General features: G+C 44.0%; 2 protein-coding genes and 3 non-coding genes across 10 annotated transcripts in view; 4 read left to right on the top strand and 1 right to left on the bottom strand.

Moving 5' to 3' along the window:
- Nucleotides 1-583: 583 nt before the first annotated feature.
- Nucleotides 584-9,115, top strand: EIF4A2 (eukaryotic translation initiation factor 4A2). 4 transcript variants are annotated; one of them, XR_008597285.1, is made up of 12 exons: nucleotides 584-661; nucleotides 2,713-2,755; nucleotides 2,842-2,974; nucleotides 3,241-3,380; nucleotides 4,781-4,949; nucleotides 5,200-5,309; nucleotides 5,554-5,697; nucleotides 6,091-6,228; nucleotides 6,590-6,679; nucleotides 6,904-6,983; nucleotides 7,579-7,659; nucleotides 8,312-8,476. XR_008597285.1 is itself a non-coding variant. In XM_054982187.1 (11 exons), the coding sequence occupies exons 1-11, from the start codon at nucleotides 633-635 to the stop codon at nucleotides 8,454-8,456; spliced, it is 1,221 nt and encodes a 406-aa protein (XP_054838162.1). In that variant the 5' UTR covers nucleotides 584-632; the 3' UTR covers nucleotides 8,457-9,115. The 4 variants fall into 4 exon arrangements, 1 of the variants encoding a protein (XP_054838162.1); XR_008597283.1 differs by having other exon boundaries at nucleotides 7,579-7,680; nucleotides 8,312-8,467; XR_008597284.1 differs by having other exon boundaries at nucleotides 7,579-7,676; nucleotides 8,312-8,401.
- On the top strand, nucleotides 3,095-3,165 carry LOC129332982 (small nucleolar RNA SNORD2). The gene has a single exon (XR_008597381.1). It is a non-coding gene; the product is annotated as a small nucleolar RNA SNORD2 (small nucleolar RNA).
- LOC129332970 (small nucleolar RNA SNORA63) lies at nucleotides 5,357-5,487 on the top strand. The gene has a single exon (XR_008597369.1). It is a non-coding gene; the product is annotated as a small nucleolar RNA SNORA63 (small nucleolar RNA).
- On the top strand, nucleotides 5,733-5,911 carry LOC129332980 (small nucleolar RNA SNORA81). Its single transcript, XR_008597379.1, has one exon. It is a non-coding gene; the product is annotated as a small nucleolar RNA SNORA81 (small nucleolar RNA).
- A 1,748-nt stretch (nucleotides 9,116-10,863) lies between the features above and the next one.
- RFC4 (replication factor C subunit 4) overlaps nucleotides 10,864-18,515 on the bottom strand; it is a 40,704-nt gene continuing 33,052 nt past the window's right edge. For all 3 annotated transcript variants that reach the window (XM_054982188.1, XM_054982189.1, XM_054982190.1), the window contains 3 exons: nucleotides 15,505-15,585; nucleotides 12,338-12,454; nucleotides 10,864-11,241 (listed from right to left, as the gene is read on the bottom strand). In XM_054982188.1, the coding sequence (XP_054838163.1) occupies nucleotides 11,146-11,241; nucleotides 12,338-12,454; nucleotides 15,505-15,585 (294 nt within the window). In that variant the 3' untranslated portion in view covers nucleotides 10,864-11,145. The remainder of the gene's footprint in view (nucleotides 11,242-12,337; nucleotides 12,455-15,504; nucleotides 15,586-18,515) is intronic.

Consider the following 18,515-nt stretch of genomic DNA (forward strand, 5'->3'; position numbering starts at 1 on the left):
TATGGGAGACTAATACTGATCCATTTTATAGGGCTTTGTAAGCTACCATCTCCTTCTCCCTCACAATTTCCCATCCTTTGACTCTCCTCTTCCTTCCCTGGCTCTTCTCACCATCCCCCCCCTCCCATCCCATTCTTTGGAATTCCCCTCAGACAACTGCCGCCATTTTCAGAGAACATAAGCCCCGCCTTTGCCACGCCCCCTACCGGCTCCGCAGCCGTCCTCCCGGAGGCAGGGGCGAACTAGGAAACCCTGTTTACACGCCTGAGGAGGGCGGAGGGAAAGAAAGCGGGACGCAGCCCGTCGTCTCTCGACTGCTGCAATAGCCCTCCGCGCCTCAGAGCGCGAAGGAGTTCCTCACGAGGGCGGGCGGCCTTTCTTAACCCCAGGGCAGCATTCTCCCCAAATTATCCTTCTTGCGTAAGCTATCCGAAGATTTTCCTTGGAGCGGGGAGGAGAGGCGTTCCATCGTCGGAGTCCCGTATTTTCTAGCAGTTGTAAATTTTGTGTATCCCTCCGCAACGGGAGGAGGAGGGGGAGTAAAAGTAGATCCGGCCAACCGAGTGCATATATAAAGCGGGCGCCGCGGAGGCGCTGCCTTTTCAGTTGAGGAGAGCGGCGGTCATCGGAACATGTCAGGGGGCTCCGCGGATTATAGCCGGTAATACGGATGGCGGGAAGGGGAACTGACTAGTTGCGGGGAGGAAGAAACCCTCGAGGGGCTGTGGGAGGAAAGGAGCTGTCAGTGAGCTGCGTGTGGCGGGCGACGGGCTTCCTTCAAGGCCGCTACGGGGACAGCAGCTGCCTTTTCCCCTTCATTGGCATGTTAGCTCAAGGCCTCGCTCCCAAACATTAAAAAGCCCCGTTCCGTCCCTCACCCGAGCCTCCCCAGTGGCACGATCCATGATGGGGGGGGGGTAGCGAGTCAAAGCCGCCCCGTGACGGCTTTAAAACAAAAGCGCTCGTTCCCCTTAAGCCGATCTCTTTCCCTCCGTTTTAATAATCCTCCCGCCGGCCGCGTGTCGACCAATGCGGCTCCGCACGAGTCTCCATGCTGCTCTCACTTTCCTTCCCCTCCCCCGTAAGGCTGCATGGTTTCGCCCAAGCGGTGACCGTGGAAGACCCCCATCGCGTGTGCCTTGGAAGAGTCCATTTTCGCCCGAAGGGGAGGCGAGAGGGAGCAGGGCGGGGCGCGGCTTCGGGCCGTTCGTTCGCCGGGCTCCTCGTCAGTCACCGGCGCGTCCTCGAGCTTGCGCAATCGGGCCCGCGGTGTGGAGTTCTCGCGAGAGTTCGGCGGCCCTTCGCGCGAAGTGGGGGGAGAAGCGACCCCGGGCGTGGGTTTCCCTTCCCGTGATGCAGCGTGGCGGGCTTTCCCGCCTAAGGTTGCCAACCTTCCGGTGTTGGCTGGAGATCTCCTGGAATTACAACTACTCTCCAGGCCAGAAAGAGCTGTTTCTTTTGGAGAAAATGGCTACTTTGGAGGGTGGCCTCTGTCATTTTATCCTGGGGAAGACCTTCCACATTCCCTCCTCCCAAGATCCCCCCCCCCCAAGAATTTCCAGGAGTAAGCAGGCACTTATCAGATGCATGAAGAAAGGAATTCTGACTCGAAATTTGATACCCTGAAAACCCATTGGTCTCTAAGATGCGTCTAGACTCAAATCCTGCTGTTCTACTGCAGACCAACATGGCCATCACCTAAAACCACCCTACTCCTGGTAGTTGTTCCTATACTCACAACTTCCCGAGGAACCGTGCTGCTCCTTTGCTTACCTTCTACACCATGTGTTCAAAAGCTTTGAATACCCCTGCTGAGGGCCATCCCCATGCTCCCTCCCCCAAATCTTCAGCAGTTTCACAACCTGGAGTTGACAACCCTAGCAAGGAATGAAGTAGTGTTAATTGTTGCTGTGGAAGATAACCAGCTCATTATGATGTAGTTAGGTATAAAAGAGGGAGTAGGAAGGGAAAATAAGGTGGCATAACACAGTGTAGTTTTCACTCAAGTTTTAGAGCCACTGGTGTTATAACAAAGATTTTGAAATTACAATGTTAAACAGCCCTAATTAATTTTTCCTTCCAGCACTCCACAGGTAGTTGGGGAGGGGGTACTAAAATGCAGTGTATGCTGGGAATGCTCTTGCCTTGTGTAATGTCATCTAGTCATGCAAAATGTTTCTAGTTCTACCTGATCAGTGTGTGAAGGAGGTTTTGTGGGTGGTGGAGGCTTTATTATGGTGACATAATTGTTCTTTTGGCCTTTTTAGCATATAACTTTAGCATTCAACCCTAATTCTGAGGATAGTATTGGTTGAGAGTGATGACTTCTCCAAAACTGCATACTTTGTTTAGAATACTTACATAACTACTTTTCTCCTGAGCATCTGAGGATCCACGATGGATCCTAGTTACGCTTCTAAGCTGAATGTGTGTGCTGCATTCAAATTCTGCACGCTGTCTACTGCATCATATTAGCACATGTGCTTCTTGCAATAAAGCTTGTAGGTGCCTGCTAATCCTCTATTGCAAAAGAAGGCAGCTCCTTTGGGTGTTGAGTGTTTTATATCACGCTTGCAATATGTAAATATCCTGAAGTGATTGTAAAGCAAGCTAAAATGTAAATTGCAATACTACTGAAAGAGCACAAGTTCAGAATTTTTTAAATTTAAAGCTTGAAAATACTAAGCAAACGGCTTTTTCTTTTCTTTCCAGAGATCATGGCCCAGAGGGAATGGACCCCGATGGCGTCATTGAGGTTGGTATTTCAGTGGACGCTTTGATATCTTTATGGGATAAGTTTTGATGAGTGAACTAAAGTCTGTTTTAATTTCTTTCTTGCAGAGCAATTGGAATGAAATCGTTGACAATTTTGATGATATGAACTTAAAAGAATCCCTCCTCAGGGGCATTTATGCTTATGGTTTTGAGAAGCCTTCTGCTATTCAGCAACGTGCTATTATTCCATGTATCAAAGGTAGGCAAATGCTTAATATTAGCAAGCATTAAGAATTGGAACAGTATATTTTCCAATAAATATTTTCCAAAAAGTATCAATCTCGTGTGTTGGGGGTAGTAAAACACATCTTTCCTTGAAAAGTGAGATGATGGTATACCATCTTTCGGGACTGACCTGAAATGGAGAGAATTTTTAACTGCTGATCACTTGAAAAGGAATCTACACTTAAACTGAATCCTTGATGTGTTGTGTGTGGGAGCAGTAAATATCTATCCTTTTTTTAGGGTATGATGTGATTGCTCAAGCTCAGTCAGGTACTGGCAAGACAGCCACATTTGCTATTTCCATCCTGCAACAGTTGGAGATTGATCTCAAGGAGACCCAAGCACTAGTATTGGCCCCTACCAGAGAACTGGCTCAACAGGTATTGATAGTGTAGTTAAAAAGCTGCTTACATGTTGCATAGGTTTCAGGTTTCACAACTGTAGGACAGTGAATAGATTTCTTTTAAGTCTGTAATGGCTACTCTTGTGTCTCTGGGCTATGAATGTGAAAATTGGCCCCTGTTCCACTAGCCTTTCTCCTTTAAATACACGGAGAGGGGAGATGTGGTAATAGGCCAGTGATGTGGGGATGATGATCGGGGAAAGTTCGTGTAGGATTGATGAGGGGGTAAGAACACTTGGTGATACTAATAATACAGTCTGACTTGCAGTGTAATGTTTTTTGAGAAAAGCGCTGTTAAAATGCATGCAGTTGTGCAACTTGGAAACTGCAGTGCACATGTGATCAGTTCTCTGTATGTATGTAACTACTGTGTGTGCTTCAATCTCTTAATTTTCTGTGTTGAACAGCATTTTTGCAGCACTACACAATTCCCATCAAATTCTGTATTCTTGAACATCACTGAATACTCTTGTAAGTCTGGACCAGTTTGTAACAGTCTGAAAAGATTTATAAAGCCCGACCTGTTAAATTTTCATTTTGGCCCCCAAATTTAACAGTGTCCCTTGCTGACGACAGCTATTCTACATAACTTCTCTGACACCTCTGGGGACTTGGTCGAGTCTTAAAAAAAACACATTTCCCAGTTGGGTTTTTGAACACAGTTCTGTATAGTTTTTTCTTGAACTTAACCAATTCAGTAGGAGCAAAATTGGTCTGAACATCTCATCTCTCACGTTGTCTGTGATTGTATCTAGAAGACTTAAAAGTCTTTATGTGGTCGAATTAATTGGTTGTGCAAAATTTTACTTTTTTAATACTTAATGGGTGTGCCAAAGTGATCGACATGGACATCAGCGCTGCCAGGAAAGCAAACTGATGGTTGTCTAGATTGCTCATTGTCCATTCTTCCTCTGGCATAGCAAGCTGTCCTCTCTCAGTATAGGGCCATAGATCTAGTGACACATGGTGGGTATCTGTGAAGAAGCCCATCATGGTCTCACAATTAGTCCAGGAGGATCAGTTACACTTTTCTGTTGGCATGCAGTTACTTTTTTCTTTCAACTGGAGCTAAGACCAGGCTGTATATTCTGACTGGGGATACCTCACTGTGTTCCTTGCCAAGGTTTTCTTACTGAGAAAGGGAACTAGCAGTAGCAGAAAACTACCAAACACAGTAAACAGCTTAGGACGTGATGAGCTGCTTATGAGATCGCCCTTCTGGGTAGTAAATGGGTTTGAATACTGCATATAGGTTATCAAATGGGAGTTGCAGTTTTTCCTGTGTACGCTTTATGTGCACTCACTGAGAGGCTGTAGCTAATTGAATAAGAATGGCAGTCCATTAATACAAATTCTAATTGAGAGTTCCTGTTTCAGATCCAAAAAGTTATTCTAGCTCTTGGCGATTATATGGGTGCAACTTGCCATGCCTGCATTGGTGGCACAAATGTTCGCAATGAGATGCAGAAGCTGCAGGCAGAAGCTCCCCACATTGTGGTGGGAACTCCAGGACGTGTATTTGACATGTTAAACAGGCGCTATCTGTGTAAGTGAAGTACTGGTTTAATTTCTCCATGGGGTGGTAGGTGGGAAAATAAATGATTTAATTAAATAAATGAAACCTTTGGGAAGGCGGGTGTCAAGTCTTAAGCAGTCGGGCAAGGTCTCCATGCATAGACAGATGCAAAAAGAATCTACTTTAGCATCTGGTAGAACTGATTCCTGGTTTTGGATGAAGTCATTAAATCAATCTAAAAGTGCAATATCAAGCTTCCAAATGTTTTGTTTTCTTTTAGCTCCCAAATGGATCAAAATGTTTGTTTTGGATGAAGCAGATGAAATGTTGAGCCGGGGTTTTAAGGATCAAATTTATGAAATTTTTCAGAAGTTAAGCACAAACATTCAGGTACAATAAAACTTTATATTACAGTAATAATATAGGTCACTCTAGTGATGCAGGTAAAGTTACAATGTAGCTGTGAAGTGCTGTGTTGTCGTTCCCCCTGCACAAAGCAAAGATGTTTCTTTTCTATCCTTGTCTGTTTTGATTTCCACAGCAGACAGGGACGCTTGGTTTCATACATTAACTTTGCTTGTCTGATACATGAACCATTTCAGACTAGTCCACTTAACAACTTTTCCTGTTCTAGGTTGTGTTGCTTTCTGCCACTATGCCAATGGACGTGTTGGAAGTGACCAAAAAGTTCATGAGAGATCCCATTCGTATTCTCGTGAAGAAAGAAGAATTGACCCTTGAGGGCATCAAACAATTCTACATTAATGTGGAGAGAGAGGTGAGGGCAGAGTTTAGGAAACACATTACAACCTGATCTTCTTGTTCAAGCACTTTGCTAAAACTACAGAAGCTAGGCTGTGCCTTAGCTTCTATAGTAATGCTAGCAGGGTACACACAAGAAGGAGAGTGACATGCACTGGATCAGTAAAAGACTTGGGTGGACCTCTTTCTTAATGTCCAGTGTCCTGGTCTGAAGACTTGGTGCAACACATAATTGGGAAACTTGCTTTAGTGTGCTGCTGAACTGCAGCCCAATCCTAAGCTGAGCTTTACACCCTTCTAAGACTTGGATGGGACTGTATTACCAATATGGCAGGAACTTTTGAGCATTGCGTTAAAAGGGGTGGTGTGTTAATTCACGCAGCTCATGCTTATTTCCTTAACTTTACAGGAATGGAAGCTGGATACTCTCTGTGATTTGTATGAAACCTTAACCATTACGCAAGCTGTTATTTTCCTTAATACAAGAAGGAAAGTAGACTGGCTTACAGAGAAAATGCATGCAAGGGACTTCACTGTCTCTGCTCTGGTAAGACTTGAGGGTATATGGCATGATGCTGCTCTGTTTGAGAAGACAGCTCCAAGAGTAGCCGGAAGTGTGTCTCCTAGTTCAGCCATGTTTTTATATATTCTTGCCGTAATTGAGTGGCAAGATTGATGGCCTGCTGAACGAATGCAGTATTGCTAGAATCTCCATCCTTTACGCATTTTGCAGTCCACGTTTTCCCTGTAGCAGAGTAGAAAGATCAGGCAGCCACTTGCCTGAATCAAGGAATAGTTGAGCAAAATTCAGATGGCTTATCGATGGTTCATGTCATGTCCTTCAGTGGAGTGTGTGTGTGGGTTTTGGTAAGGTGTTTGTGTAATGGGACCTATTTTTATCTGCACAGCATGGTGACATGGACCAGAAGGAGCGAGATGTTATCATGAGAGAGTTTAGATCAGGATCAAGCCGTGTCTTGATCACTACTGACTTGTTGGTACGTATCTACAGTCATTGCCTCTGTATGTACTTGGTCCAAAGCTGTTTCCTTTGGTGCAGGTTGTTGTAGCCTGAACTGCTCAAGCTCTTGGAAGAGTAAAGACCATGCTCCACTATGGACTTGCATTATTGTAGTTCATCACTATAACGTGGTCAACAAAACAGATTCCTCGGCCCAGGAGCTCAAGGGGTAGCTTAGTAATATGTTGCCTTTACTTGCAGGCTCGTGGTATTGATGTGCAACAAGTGTCATTGGTTATAAATTATGACCTGCCGACCAATCGTGAAAACTACATTCACAGGTCAGTTGGCAAATGTTTCCACTGAGTGTCTGTTTGGTGCTCAGGTTACTTGTTTCTTCAAAGTTGTTATACCACTCAAACTTGCCTCGCTTTCTTGCACCCCCTGCGTTGTGTGCGTGTGCGCGCTTGTATTATATTTAATACGAAGATGGGCGGGGCAGAGCTTCTTCGTTAGCTGATGAAATGAACCAGTGGGAAAACTTAAGAGATGTTGATGGCTGATAAGTGAGATTCTAGTACAGCTTAATGGCTGCAGACCTCGTGTTCTGTGGCACATGTTGTAGAGTCTGCAAAAACCCTCAGACTTGGTAGTTGATTAGGATTATCGGAGGTTCATGCTGTTTTCAAAGTTGTTATTTTTCTTACTAGACTTACCAATATTTGCTTCTTTCTGCTTGTTTAATGTTGCTTTATTGGAAGTTTCTTTGTCCTTTACTATTGCTTTGGTTCCTTTTACAGTGGGATTCTTTCTCTGGTGTATTTTTCTAGTAGTACTTGCAGTTTATCTTCCTAGGCTTAGCTATCTTTCCTAGTAGCTTTGTACCTAAATGAAGTAAGTAAATTGTACCTTGTTACTTGATGTAAAAAAATACAGGAGTCGCTAGCCCAGTTGATGACGGGATGGTGCTCAGAAACGACGGCGTAATTTAGGACGTGGATTCGTAAGCGGCACACTGTATGAATAAAGAGCGAGTTGGTATTTATATACTTTTTTTTGTAATGATTGTTGTGAGCTATGTCTGTCTTAAAAGCTCTTAATAGCGTGGCCTGATGGAGGCAGGAATTGTGGATTTGTTAACCTGTACATAATGTGTGCCCTGTAAACTTTTTTTGCAAATACTAGTTGTTGTCCTACCAAAAATAAGTTTTCCCACTGAATAATTTGTCTTTGAAAAAAAGATAGTTTTTAATGTTTGGCTTTCAGGAATTTGATTTGGAACAATAGAGTGGTTGTTTATAGAATTTTTAACCTTTGCAAGCTGACATCAAGCTCTGCCCACATTCAGGAAGAAACGGTGTGTACGATGGTGGGAGCAGTTCTCCAAGAATCTGGGGAGTAAAATCCCCCCCGCCCGTGGAAGTCATACTGAGTGCAAATGTGCCTGCCATGAAATCCGACATCCTCTGTAATTTTACCAGTAAAAAGCTAGCAAGACATGCTTACTCATGCTTTTGGCACCAAAGTCAGTACTGTAAACACAGGATTTGTGATAACTAAAGTTAACTGTTACTAGGAGTACTAATTATAATTCTGACCCCCCCAAAACAGGTAACTAAGACGTGTCAAATGTAGGCTTTTTCTCAACCTTTTTTCCTCTTCTGTGCAGGATTGGCCGAGGTGGTCGTTTTGGCAGGAAAGGTGTGGCTATAAACTTTGTCACAGAGGAGGACAAGCGGATCCTTCGGGATATTGAGACTTTCTACAATACTACAGTGGAGGAAATGCCCATGAATGTGGCTGACCTCATTTAATCCCTGGGATGAGATGTTTTTGGAATGCAGTGCTCGCTGTTGCTGACTAGGCGATCCACAACGTGCATTGTGCTCCTTTCTTGGGGGATACATTGAATCTCGTCTCAATGCTCATTACGGATCAGAAATACAGATTTTTGATAAGCAAAGCGACGTTTTGTCGTGAGCTTTTGTGGGGAGAGCCCTTGGCTTTCTCCTCTTTAGGGTTTAGACTGTTGGGGTTGGGTGGAAAGTCATGGGGTCTGTAAATTTTTTCTTTATTAGAAATTTATTTCCTAGTTCTTTAGAAGTGGTTGTGCTAGATGTCCTTTATCATTTAATAATTTACTTATGGACTAAAAGGTATAAGTGCTGTATAAAATCAGCAAATTATGTTAAACTGGCATACCTACCTTTATTGTATGTTATAGTTCTATATTAGACTGAATTGGAGATGCCTTTCAAAATGACTAAACTTTTATAAGAGCATTAAAATGCATTTTTGTTTGGTATGTATTTATTGAATAAAGTATTTAATTAGTGTTAAGTGTGATCTGGACCCTGTTGCTAAACCCCAGCAAGCAATCATTATTGTCTTAGTTAGGGTGAAACCCATTAAATTGCCATATTGCACATGTCTTAATGAAGTTTGAATGTTCAATAAAATACTTATATATTGACTTCATTGGGTGAACTGGGTACTTATTGGGAGACCAGCGGCTGCAGTTCTGAGCATGCCAGGATTCCAGTGTAGTGATTTCTATAATAGGCTTGTGGTTTAATAGTATTTGCAGGATATTATTTCCAGCTTCTCTTCAGTAACGGTCATTACTGCAGTTGTGTCTTATCTTTTGAGCCAAATAGAAGAGATGGATTTTGCCAAAACTCCCCATGCTATTAGAGGGCATGCTATTAGGGATATAGTAGGCTGTGGTAGAGATGTGCTTTGGCGCTATATGATCTATTTGGTGCCCTGTAGCCCCCAGTTACAACGCTTCTAGAAAAACTTGTTTAGGTATGTTCAACATCAGACTTTGAAAATATGTATAGGGGTGTGACCCCTCCCCAAATCCCCAGGGGATCTGAGGTTAATAAAAAAAAAATTCCTGGAATCCTGAAATCTGGGTAAGATTCTCTGGTCTGGATTACAGAATCCCAGTTTTCAACCAGCCATTACTCCTATGACAGTATCTAGGGGGCAGCTTAAAGGGCTCTCTTGGAACTTTGGCAGGCCGCCGCCTCTGTCCCAGCAGAGTTCAACCCCCAGATTGAACCAGGAGAACTAACATAAATTCAGTTTCAGAAACCAGATTGCACATCCCTAGATAAGTATTCTGGCAACCCTGTTAACACTCTGGAGAAGTAAAAATTCAAAAATAAGCTTGTGTAGATGGTTAGTTCATGAGCTGTCTGAAAACAAGAACTTAAAAGTTATTTGGTTTTAGATAGGTAAAGGCGGCCCCCTGTGCAAGCACAGTGTCATTGCTGACCCATGGGGGGCTTAATGTGGCATCACATTTTCTTGGGAGACTTTTGGTTGTGGGGTGGTTTGCCATCGCCTTCCCCAGTCATCTACAATTTACCCCCAGGAAACTTGGTACCATGGAAGGCTGAGTCAAACTTGAGCCAGCTATGAGAACCTGGCTTCCGCCAGGATTGAACTCGAGGCATGTTTTAGATAACAACAAAATATCCTCAAGTAGAATACACATCTTAAAATAGCTGCATATGATCTATTAAAAGTAGCAAAATAAGAGTTTTAAGTAACAAATACTGGAATGCGGATGGTTACATTCAAAACTTGTGATGGGTTAATTTTTTGTGAGGTTTTAAAGCGGGAAAATCTGGGCTATCGAAAGAGTTTGTTGTGCACCAAGAACAATTCAAGCACACAACATGCACACCTACAGCAAAGGTACAGCCAGAAGCACTCTGTGGTTCCAAGATGCGAGGGCTAAACAAGCCGACTACATGCCGCAGCCAGCAGGTCTGCTTTTTCATCTTTCCTCCATAGAAGTCAATAATTTACCCTGACTAACCAAATATCATCCTTTTAACTCATCTCCCATTCCACTTTCTCCTGATATTAAGATTATAAAAATCTTCATTCCTGTATTTACTCAAGATGATTATAAAAAGTTACACACCCCAAAAAATTAACTGTTAGCCATTACTGTAACTCGCATGCAAATATGGGGGGAAACTAGCCTTGCATTCGAGTAAATATAGGAATCCTCCCACCCTCAAATCTTGGCAGTGTAACTAGGAATGACTAGTTGCCTTTACTTGCCCATTCTGTCCTCTTGGAACTGTTCAAGAGAAAACTTCAATGGCTGCCCAAGGTTTCAAAGCCATGGGAAAATAAGCTTGTGGGGTCAGATCTGTTTCCTTTTAACCTCTTGAACACACACTACAAATTGAAGGAACGTTTAATGAAAAATACAAGCCACACTTTGAATTTTTAAACACAGTGATTAGTGTACAGGTGAAAGAGTAAGAATAAAGCATAGTACAAGCACTATGAACCCCCCCACATTCACAAAGAACAGGAATTGTAACTGCAAGATCCAGTTGAGGGGGATAACTTCAGAACGTTTGCCGCTACACTTCAGAGCTTATTACACAAAGATACGCTCTGCCAACAGCATATCAAAACGTGAAGACACCAGGATCCCGCTGGAGCCGTCAAGGAGTCGGTTTCTCACTGCGGCTAGCTATTTTGAGTGAGCTGCTGCATCACGACCGCACAGAGGCTGATCAACTGCAAGAATTCATCGGAACCGTCTGCCAAGCATTTGTCTGCCTCCTGCAAATAAAGATACAGAGTTACAAAATGAAAGGTCAGGCCTCCACATTCCACAACAGCCATATCTAATAACCAGAGAGCAGAAGGTGTTCCACAACTCTTAGGGGTTTTCAATCTGCTACAGGGAGAATCTATAAATAAAAAAGGCATAAGCCGTCCCCCAATCCTTTTATAAAAATCACCATCCTATCAAAAGTTTTAGGTAGGTAAAGTTTAAATTGGCCTTGGCGAAAATGGTCACATGGCCAGTGGCCCCACCCTGATCTCCAGACAGAGAGGAGTTTAGATCTAAATTCCCCTCTGTCTGGAGGTCAGAGGGTGGGGCCACCGGCCATGTGACCATTTTCAAGAGGTGCCGGAATTCCGTTCCATCACGTTCCGGCTGAAAAAAAGCCCTGGGTAGCCATGTTGGTCAGCAGCAGGATTTGAGTCCAGCGGCACCTTGAGGCCAACAAGATTTTCAGGGTATAAGATTTCAAGAGTCAAAGCTCTCCAGATCCCATCAAAACAATTTAAACACCATTTATTAAACATCTGCAGGATATTTAGGTTTGTTGGAACTGAGTGGGTACTGATGCTTGTTTAACACACAAGCAGTCCTGGCTATATTTGAATTACTGTTCCAACTTTCAAGCAAGCACATACCTAGCTCCACAGGATAAAAATGACTGACATGTGGTTGCCCTTTCTTAAGCACTCCTGCACAGAAAGACAAGTCGCCCAAAAGCTGAGAATCACCAGCTGCTTGCTTTCTTTAGCTGGGGGTGGAGGTATACACCTTATACCAAAAAGCCCAATATTAATTCAAAGTATAAGTATCATTAACAATGCGCAACACAGCACATTTCTAGTGGGCTGGGGAAAGCGAAAAAGAAAAGAGATGGCTCAGGCTGGCATGGCTATTTCTTTAGCTCTGCTCAGGCCTTCCCAAACCACTGTGCGTTCAAATATATGGCTTGCCTCACACTGAAAAAAATTCGGTTTTGTCAGTATCTGCTTCAGCAACATGCTCCAGTATATGGAGTTATAAAGGACTCCCCATGATCCTAAACCACCAATACAACTTATAGGCAAATTTCAGGTGGCAAAGACTTACGGCAAGTTTCTCTGCAATAGCCGACTTCTGTTTGTCACTGAATTCTTCCTTCTCAACAAAGATATCATGAAGTTGATTTATAAGCTGTGTAGCAGCGTATCCTTCGTTTATCAGATTCTAGACATGGAAGAAAACAGAAGCTAGAATTCGCAGATTTATAGGCTTAAATCTACACGAATAGAGAAGGGATGGATGCTTTTTGCCTTAAAAGAGCAGAAAGCCAAAAAGATGAAGATCTCAGGGTGCCATTAACTTCTACTATTCTCTATAAAGTCTCCTGTGATATGAGAGGTCGTGGAATAAGGAATTATATTGCAGAATACAAGAGTACCATGAAATGTCAACTCAAAAAAGTACCTTTAAATGGATGTCTACTACCCAGGGGTTTACTCGATGGTTTGGACAAGAGGGAGCTCTTTTTCTTGTATGTTAAGTACTGTGGCACAGTTTAAAACGACCTTTGAAACACTTTCTGCATTGACCTTAGTGAAGTCTGGAGGTTAACCATATGCCAAGTTCCCCACTAAGGACACTGAAAGAGATGCTTATGTGTTTGGAGAACCCTTTTGTGAGAATTCTGCACAGCCAACGAACTAAGAAGGTCCAGCTTATTTTTTTTAAGAGATCACTTCTTAATGAGTGTAAGCCTACCATCCTTCTTTATGGTGGGATAACTTTCATCCGCACAACTATAAAGCAGGGGCAGCAAGCCAGGAAATATGGCCCCAGAGCATGCCGAAATAGCCCTTGACTGTGCCAAATTTTAAATCATGCAGTTATAAAAGGGCTGCCTAATGGCACTAAGGAACTGGTCAGATATATAGGTGGAGAGGGGATGGGGGAGAAGATGTAATCAGTAGCCTTTGATATTGGGATCAGTTACTTCTGATAACGAGATAACCATTCATAGTCTCTATTCAATCCAAGCCTGAGTCAAATTTACATATGAATTCTGATTCAGCAGTTTCCCGCTGGATGTTTTTGAAAGGTTTCTGTTGAACTACAGTGGCCTTTAAGTCCTTGATGAAATGTCCTGATAAATTGTTCTCCCACTGGTTTCTGGATGTTGCCATTTTTAATGTCAGATTTGTGTCCAACTGATCCCATTATCAGAAGCTACTGATTGCATCTTCTCCCTTCTCCACCTATATATCTGACCATTTTCTTCTTACCTGCCATGCATCTGACAAAGAGAGCTGTGGCTCTCAAAAGCTTATGCTACAGTAAAGTTGGTTAGTCTTAAAGGTGCTACTGGACTCTTTTCGACTTTGCCTCTACAAACTAACACGGCCAACTCCTCTGGATCTAATGGAAAAGATATTCAACAGCTTAAAGTAATGCCCCCAACAGCGTCCGAGTGAGTGTGCTCCATAAAATAGTAATAATAATCAGTGGAGAGTGCCAAACATCAGTATGGAACCTGACCACTCTGGAGGGAATCAGGCCGTCAGTACTACTACCCAGAAAACATACTCATTCCTAAGGCTATAGAAGATGCCTTATCAGGATGTCCTCAGATAATACTTTTTCACCCCCAACAGAAATATCTGCTTATGTTCATTCCCATTTTGTCATGTACAATTAGATTGGAGGAATCTGGCAAAAGGCACAAAAGATCAGGTTTGGCAACACCAGATCATGGATTGCCAAGTAAATCGCACCAGAGTGTGCGTTGCGAGTTAGAGGCTGGAGCTGATGCTTTTGGTAACACGCTATGTGAAAAGAAATCCTCTGCTGAAATGTGCACTTGTAGATGCGCAAGGCAAAGAATATGAGTTGGTTCCAGACCGTGTTTTATACCGGCAGAACAGAATTTTCATACCTCCCCTTCCCACCGATCTCCATGAAATGTTATTCCTGGGGGATAAGTCTAAGGAATAACACAATGGGGGGGGGGTGTTTGCAGTAGGGTGTGGTAAATCGGTGGGAATTGCCAATTTAGTGACGTGTCAGGGTAAAACCTCATGGCCATTGACTGGATTCTAGATCATAACACAGCAGCCGGAAGGAATAAACTGGAAAGATTGAAAGGGTAATGATTGGTTGGACAGCTCCTCTCTATACTGCCTTGGTCAGGCTGCACCTGGAGTATTGTGTGCAGTTCTGGAGGCCTCACTTCAAAAAGGATGTGGACAAAATCAAGAGGGTGCAGAGGAGAGCAACGAGGATGATCAGGGGTCTGGAGACTGAGCCCTACGAGGAAAGGCTGAGGGCCTTGGGAATGTTTAGTTTGGAGGAGATGGAGGGGGGACATGATTGCTCTCTTTAAATATTTGAAAGGCTGTCATTTGGAGGAGGGCAGGGAGCTGTTCCAGTTGGCAGCAGAGGGTAGGACCCGAAACAATGGGCTTAAATTACATGCAGAAAGGTACCGGCTAGATATTAGGAAAAACCTTTTCACGGTCAGAGTAGTTCAAAAGTGGAATCAGCTGCCTAGGGAGGTGGTGAGCTCCCCTTCACTGGCAGTTTTCAAGAAGAGGCTGGATGAATCTTTGTCAGAGATGCTTTAGGCTGATCCTGCACTGGGCAGGGGATTGGACAAGATGGTCTGTATGGACCCTTCCAACTCTATGATTCTATAGTTAAGTATACGAAGACAGGGGTGAAGATGTTGAAGTTCTCCTTACTTTACTAAGGAGAGAATGAGAACAAAGCGCAGAAATCAGCTGTAAACCCAGAAGTCCTATCAAGGGCTTCTTTTTCTCTGCCTCCTTCCTTGGATTCCATCACGAAGGCAGACCAGGAGGCAGGTGAGGAGGAGATGGGGAGAAAGTGACGTGCATGATCAGTTATCTTCATGCAAGTGGCAGGGGCCAAAACTATAAAACAAAACCGTTTTATTACCCCTCAAATTTGTAACAGTCAAGCCACGAATCTACAGAGCTAAAAAGAACCCAGGAAAATACTAGGCTGCACAAATCCTTACTATATGAAGCCCTTGTGAGCACTTACCTAAGGTCACAGGCTTGATAAATGTCAGGGGGTTCATGTTACATTTATCACGATTGGCTTAAAGATGAGCAGTTTTTAGTTTCCATATACTTACATAACCACTATCATCTTCTCCCACAGCATGTGCAACTGACCAATACAGAGCAAAGAGCAATATTTCAAGCAAAAAAAGCCCTATATTCAGGGCTCACATCTTTTAAAAATAGACACGCTACCTTTGTTACAACTTCTAGTTTTTCAAATGAGCCACTCTGACAGGCAGCTAGTAATTCATCCAGGATTTCTTTAGGTACAACCTAGAACAAAAAAATTGCACAAATAAAACATGAATGTGCCACATTTCTTACGATACACCAAAGTGGGCATTTAATTTAATGCCATAATTTTTTTTGAAAGTGCAGACACACTTGCAAAATCCAGAGTGTAGTAGAAGATCTACTTCTCAATAATAATAATAATAATAATAAGAAGAAGAAGAAGTTTGGATAATAGACAGTTTGGAGTTTGGATAATAGACATTGCAATTCTGGGGGATGCCAGAGTCAAAGAAAAAGAACAAGAAAAATTATTAAATACAGAGATCTGGCAATAGAAACCACCCGACTATGAATGAAGAAAACAACAGTAGTCCCCATCGTCATTGGGGCACTGGGAACTATTTCGAAAGATTTTGCAACTTATATGGAAAAACTGCAGCTTTCTGACATAACACCTACAGAACTGCAAAGGACGGCGTTACTTGGAACAGCGTACATATTGCACTGATACCTGGCTGATGCTTAGGTCTCTGGTGGAAAATTGTATCAGCTTAGCAAGGCCAATCAATGATAACAGGTGATCTTTATTTATTACTGATTGTATTGTGTGAAATTTGAATGATGATGGTGATGAAAATGAGACTAACAACAACTGTGTGCTTATATATCGCTCTTCTGGACAGATGAGTGCTCCACACAGAGTGATGAACAAAGTCAGCATTATTATTATCGTCACAATACAGCTTGAGAGCTGGGGCTGAGAGGGATGGCTTACACAAGACAACGTGCGGAGCTCATGGTAGGAGTGGGAGTCAAACCAGCAGAGTGCTGGCTTGGAGCCCAGCCGCTTCACCACTACGCTACAGAAGATCCCTTCTTCCCAAGGATTTCTCTAACTCTGAAGTCAGCATTCTTGGGTTTACACACCTTTTTAGGCGACAAAATCATCATTTTGATGCATCATTGCTAGTATTTTTCTCCAGTGCTGACATCATACATATCACATGAACACTTCGCTGTGTAAAAGTGGAGTGACATGGGCTCTATTTAAGAACTTCATTTCAAAATATGTACAAATTTGTCCGCACATATTAGTAGTATAGTAGCTGCCTAAGCGCACATGTTTTGCATGTTTGTTGCATATATTTTGAACTGAACAATGACAATTCCAACATTGCTGATTTCAGAATTAATTCCTGGGGAGGGATTGTGACCCTATTGCAAGACTCATCACCTGTCCATGCACACCTGAGATCAGTGTTGCTCATTTACCCATTTTATGATTTAACCACTCCTTTGTCATGGAACCAACATAATGACAGCAGCCATTTTACACACAAACAGGGCTTTTTTTCAGGGGGAATGGCGTTCCGGCTGTCAGGTCCAGTATGTTTCTAAACTGTACTGACTCCATTTTCTAATGCTTCTAGTGTTTAAGTGCTTTCTCCCCAGGTGCACCAGTTCCCAGGCAGCATTCCCACCAGAGGAGATTGTTGTGTCTAACCCAGTTCCACCAAGCATTGGCCTTGAAGGAGAGCAGCTTCCCAGGACTGAAAGATGTTGTTTTGAGAACTGTGGGGGGAGGCTGTTCCAGATGGGTATTGTTACTCTGTATCCTATGCTTGCTCTTCATTGGTAACAATGATCATGTACCATCCTGAGTCTCCTATTCAGGACAGTGGACTATAATGGACCTTTTCTGCAATAAAACTTCCTTTGCTAGACATTGGACTTATTCTTGCTTCTAAAGGGAATCTTGCAGAGAGTACCTTATCTAGCCACAGTCTGACATTTTGTTACCAATCATGTCTGAGTCGGGCCCAGCGGAATCCAAGGTTGTCCCGGACAGGGATCCTTTGTTCGAGCCGTATGTGTCTCCCGACAAACAACCCGTACAAGCCCAAGACTCCCAGGAGCTGGGAGCAGCCGGGAATGGAACCGAAGTCTCCACTTCCACCCCGCCTCTCATCGACCTCAGTGCTCGGGTCGAGACCGAAGCCGACCTCGGGGCAAGGCCGAAAGCGACCGCTCTCCCCTTGATTTCGGTACCCACCCCGTCGGAGTGGGGTGCCAGACCCAGAGAAACTAGAGAGCGTCGTGTAGGTGGGCTCCATCCTCGAGTTTCTATGGAAAGGCGCCGAAGCCTAGGAACCGTCCTGGAGCTAGACAGCAGCCAATCATGGAATTATTGGAACAGGACGCTCGAGCAGACGGAAGAGGACACGTCTCGCCGCGGCGCCCTGAGTTGGGATTACTCCGAACTTGCTCCGTGGAAAGAGCCAACGGAAGTCCCTGAACAAAGTTGGGAGCAGATACAAGGTCGCACCTATGCGGTGGATACCAGCATCTCGGCCGTAACGGGCATGGCCAAGGGGATCCTAGCCGCGAGATCGAGAGTCGTCCAAGGGGACCCTCCTCCTTGGGGCCCCTTGTCCCCGGTGAGTGCAACGAATGAAGCTTCCACGAGCGCGCAACCGGGGGCGAGTCGTATGCAACAGTTAGAAGCTAAACTGATGGATATGGAAGAAAGTTTAGCTCGTGCCATCCATTTAATTTCGGCAATGGGAGCAGGGGAAAGATTATCCCCTGAAGAGATGGCGATACAGATAGCTACCCTTCAAAGTGTCATATCCTATCCGGTGGTGGATGCCCAACAGCAGCCGTCACCTACCGGCGAAGGGGGCACCTATCTGGGCGAATCGGGAGAGCAAACCGAGGAACTTCCCGAGCAGCAAGAAATTCCACCGAGAAGGGATGACTCGGTTGAGCCACCCGGAGAGACCCCCACCGAACAACCTAACCAGGAAGGGGATGCGCCCCCAGATGAGACTCCCGTGGAGAGGCCTACGGAAGGTGACGAAAAGCCAAGTGATACACCGGTGATACCCCCTCTTACTTCTCCTATAGCGGTCCGGCCGGACCAAGAGGGAGCCCCGCGTCAACCGCCAAACACTGTCCCCGTCGGCCAA

Source organism: Eublepharis macularius, chromosome 6, assembly GCF_028583425.1.
Source record: "Eublepharis macularius isolate TG4126 chromosome 6, MPM_Emac_v1.0, whole genome shotgun sequence".
NCBI classification, from domain to species: Eukaryota; Metazoa; Chordata; class Lepidosauria; order Squamata; family Eublepharidae; genus Eublepharis; species Eublepharis macularius.

Coding starts and splice junctions, on each gene's coding strand:
- EIF4A2 (XM_054982187.1), top strand. CDS start 633: ATGTCAGGGGGCTCCGCGGATTATAGCCG. Junction 3,381..4,780: donor CCAGAGAACTGGCTCAACAG/GTATTGATAGTG, acceptor TTCCTGTTTCAG/ATCCAAAAAGTTATTCTAGC. Junction 6,984..8,311: donor CGTGAAAACTACATTCACAG/GTCAGTTGGCAA, acceptor TCTTCTGTGCAG/GATTGGCCGAGGTGGTCGTT.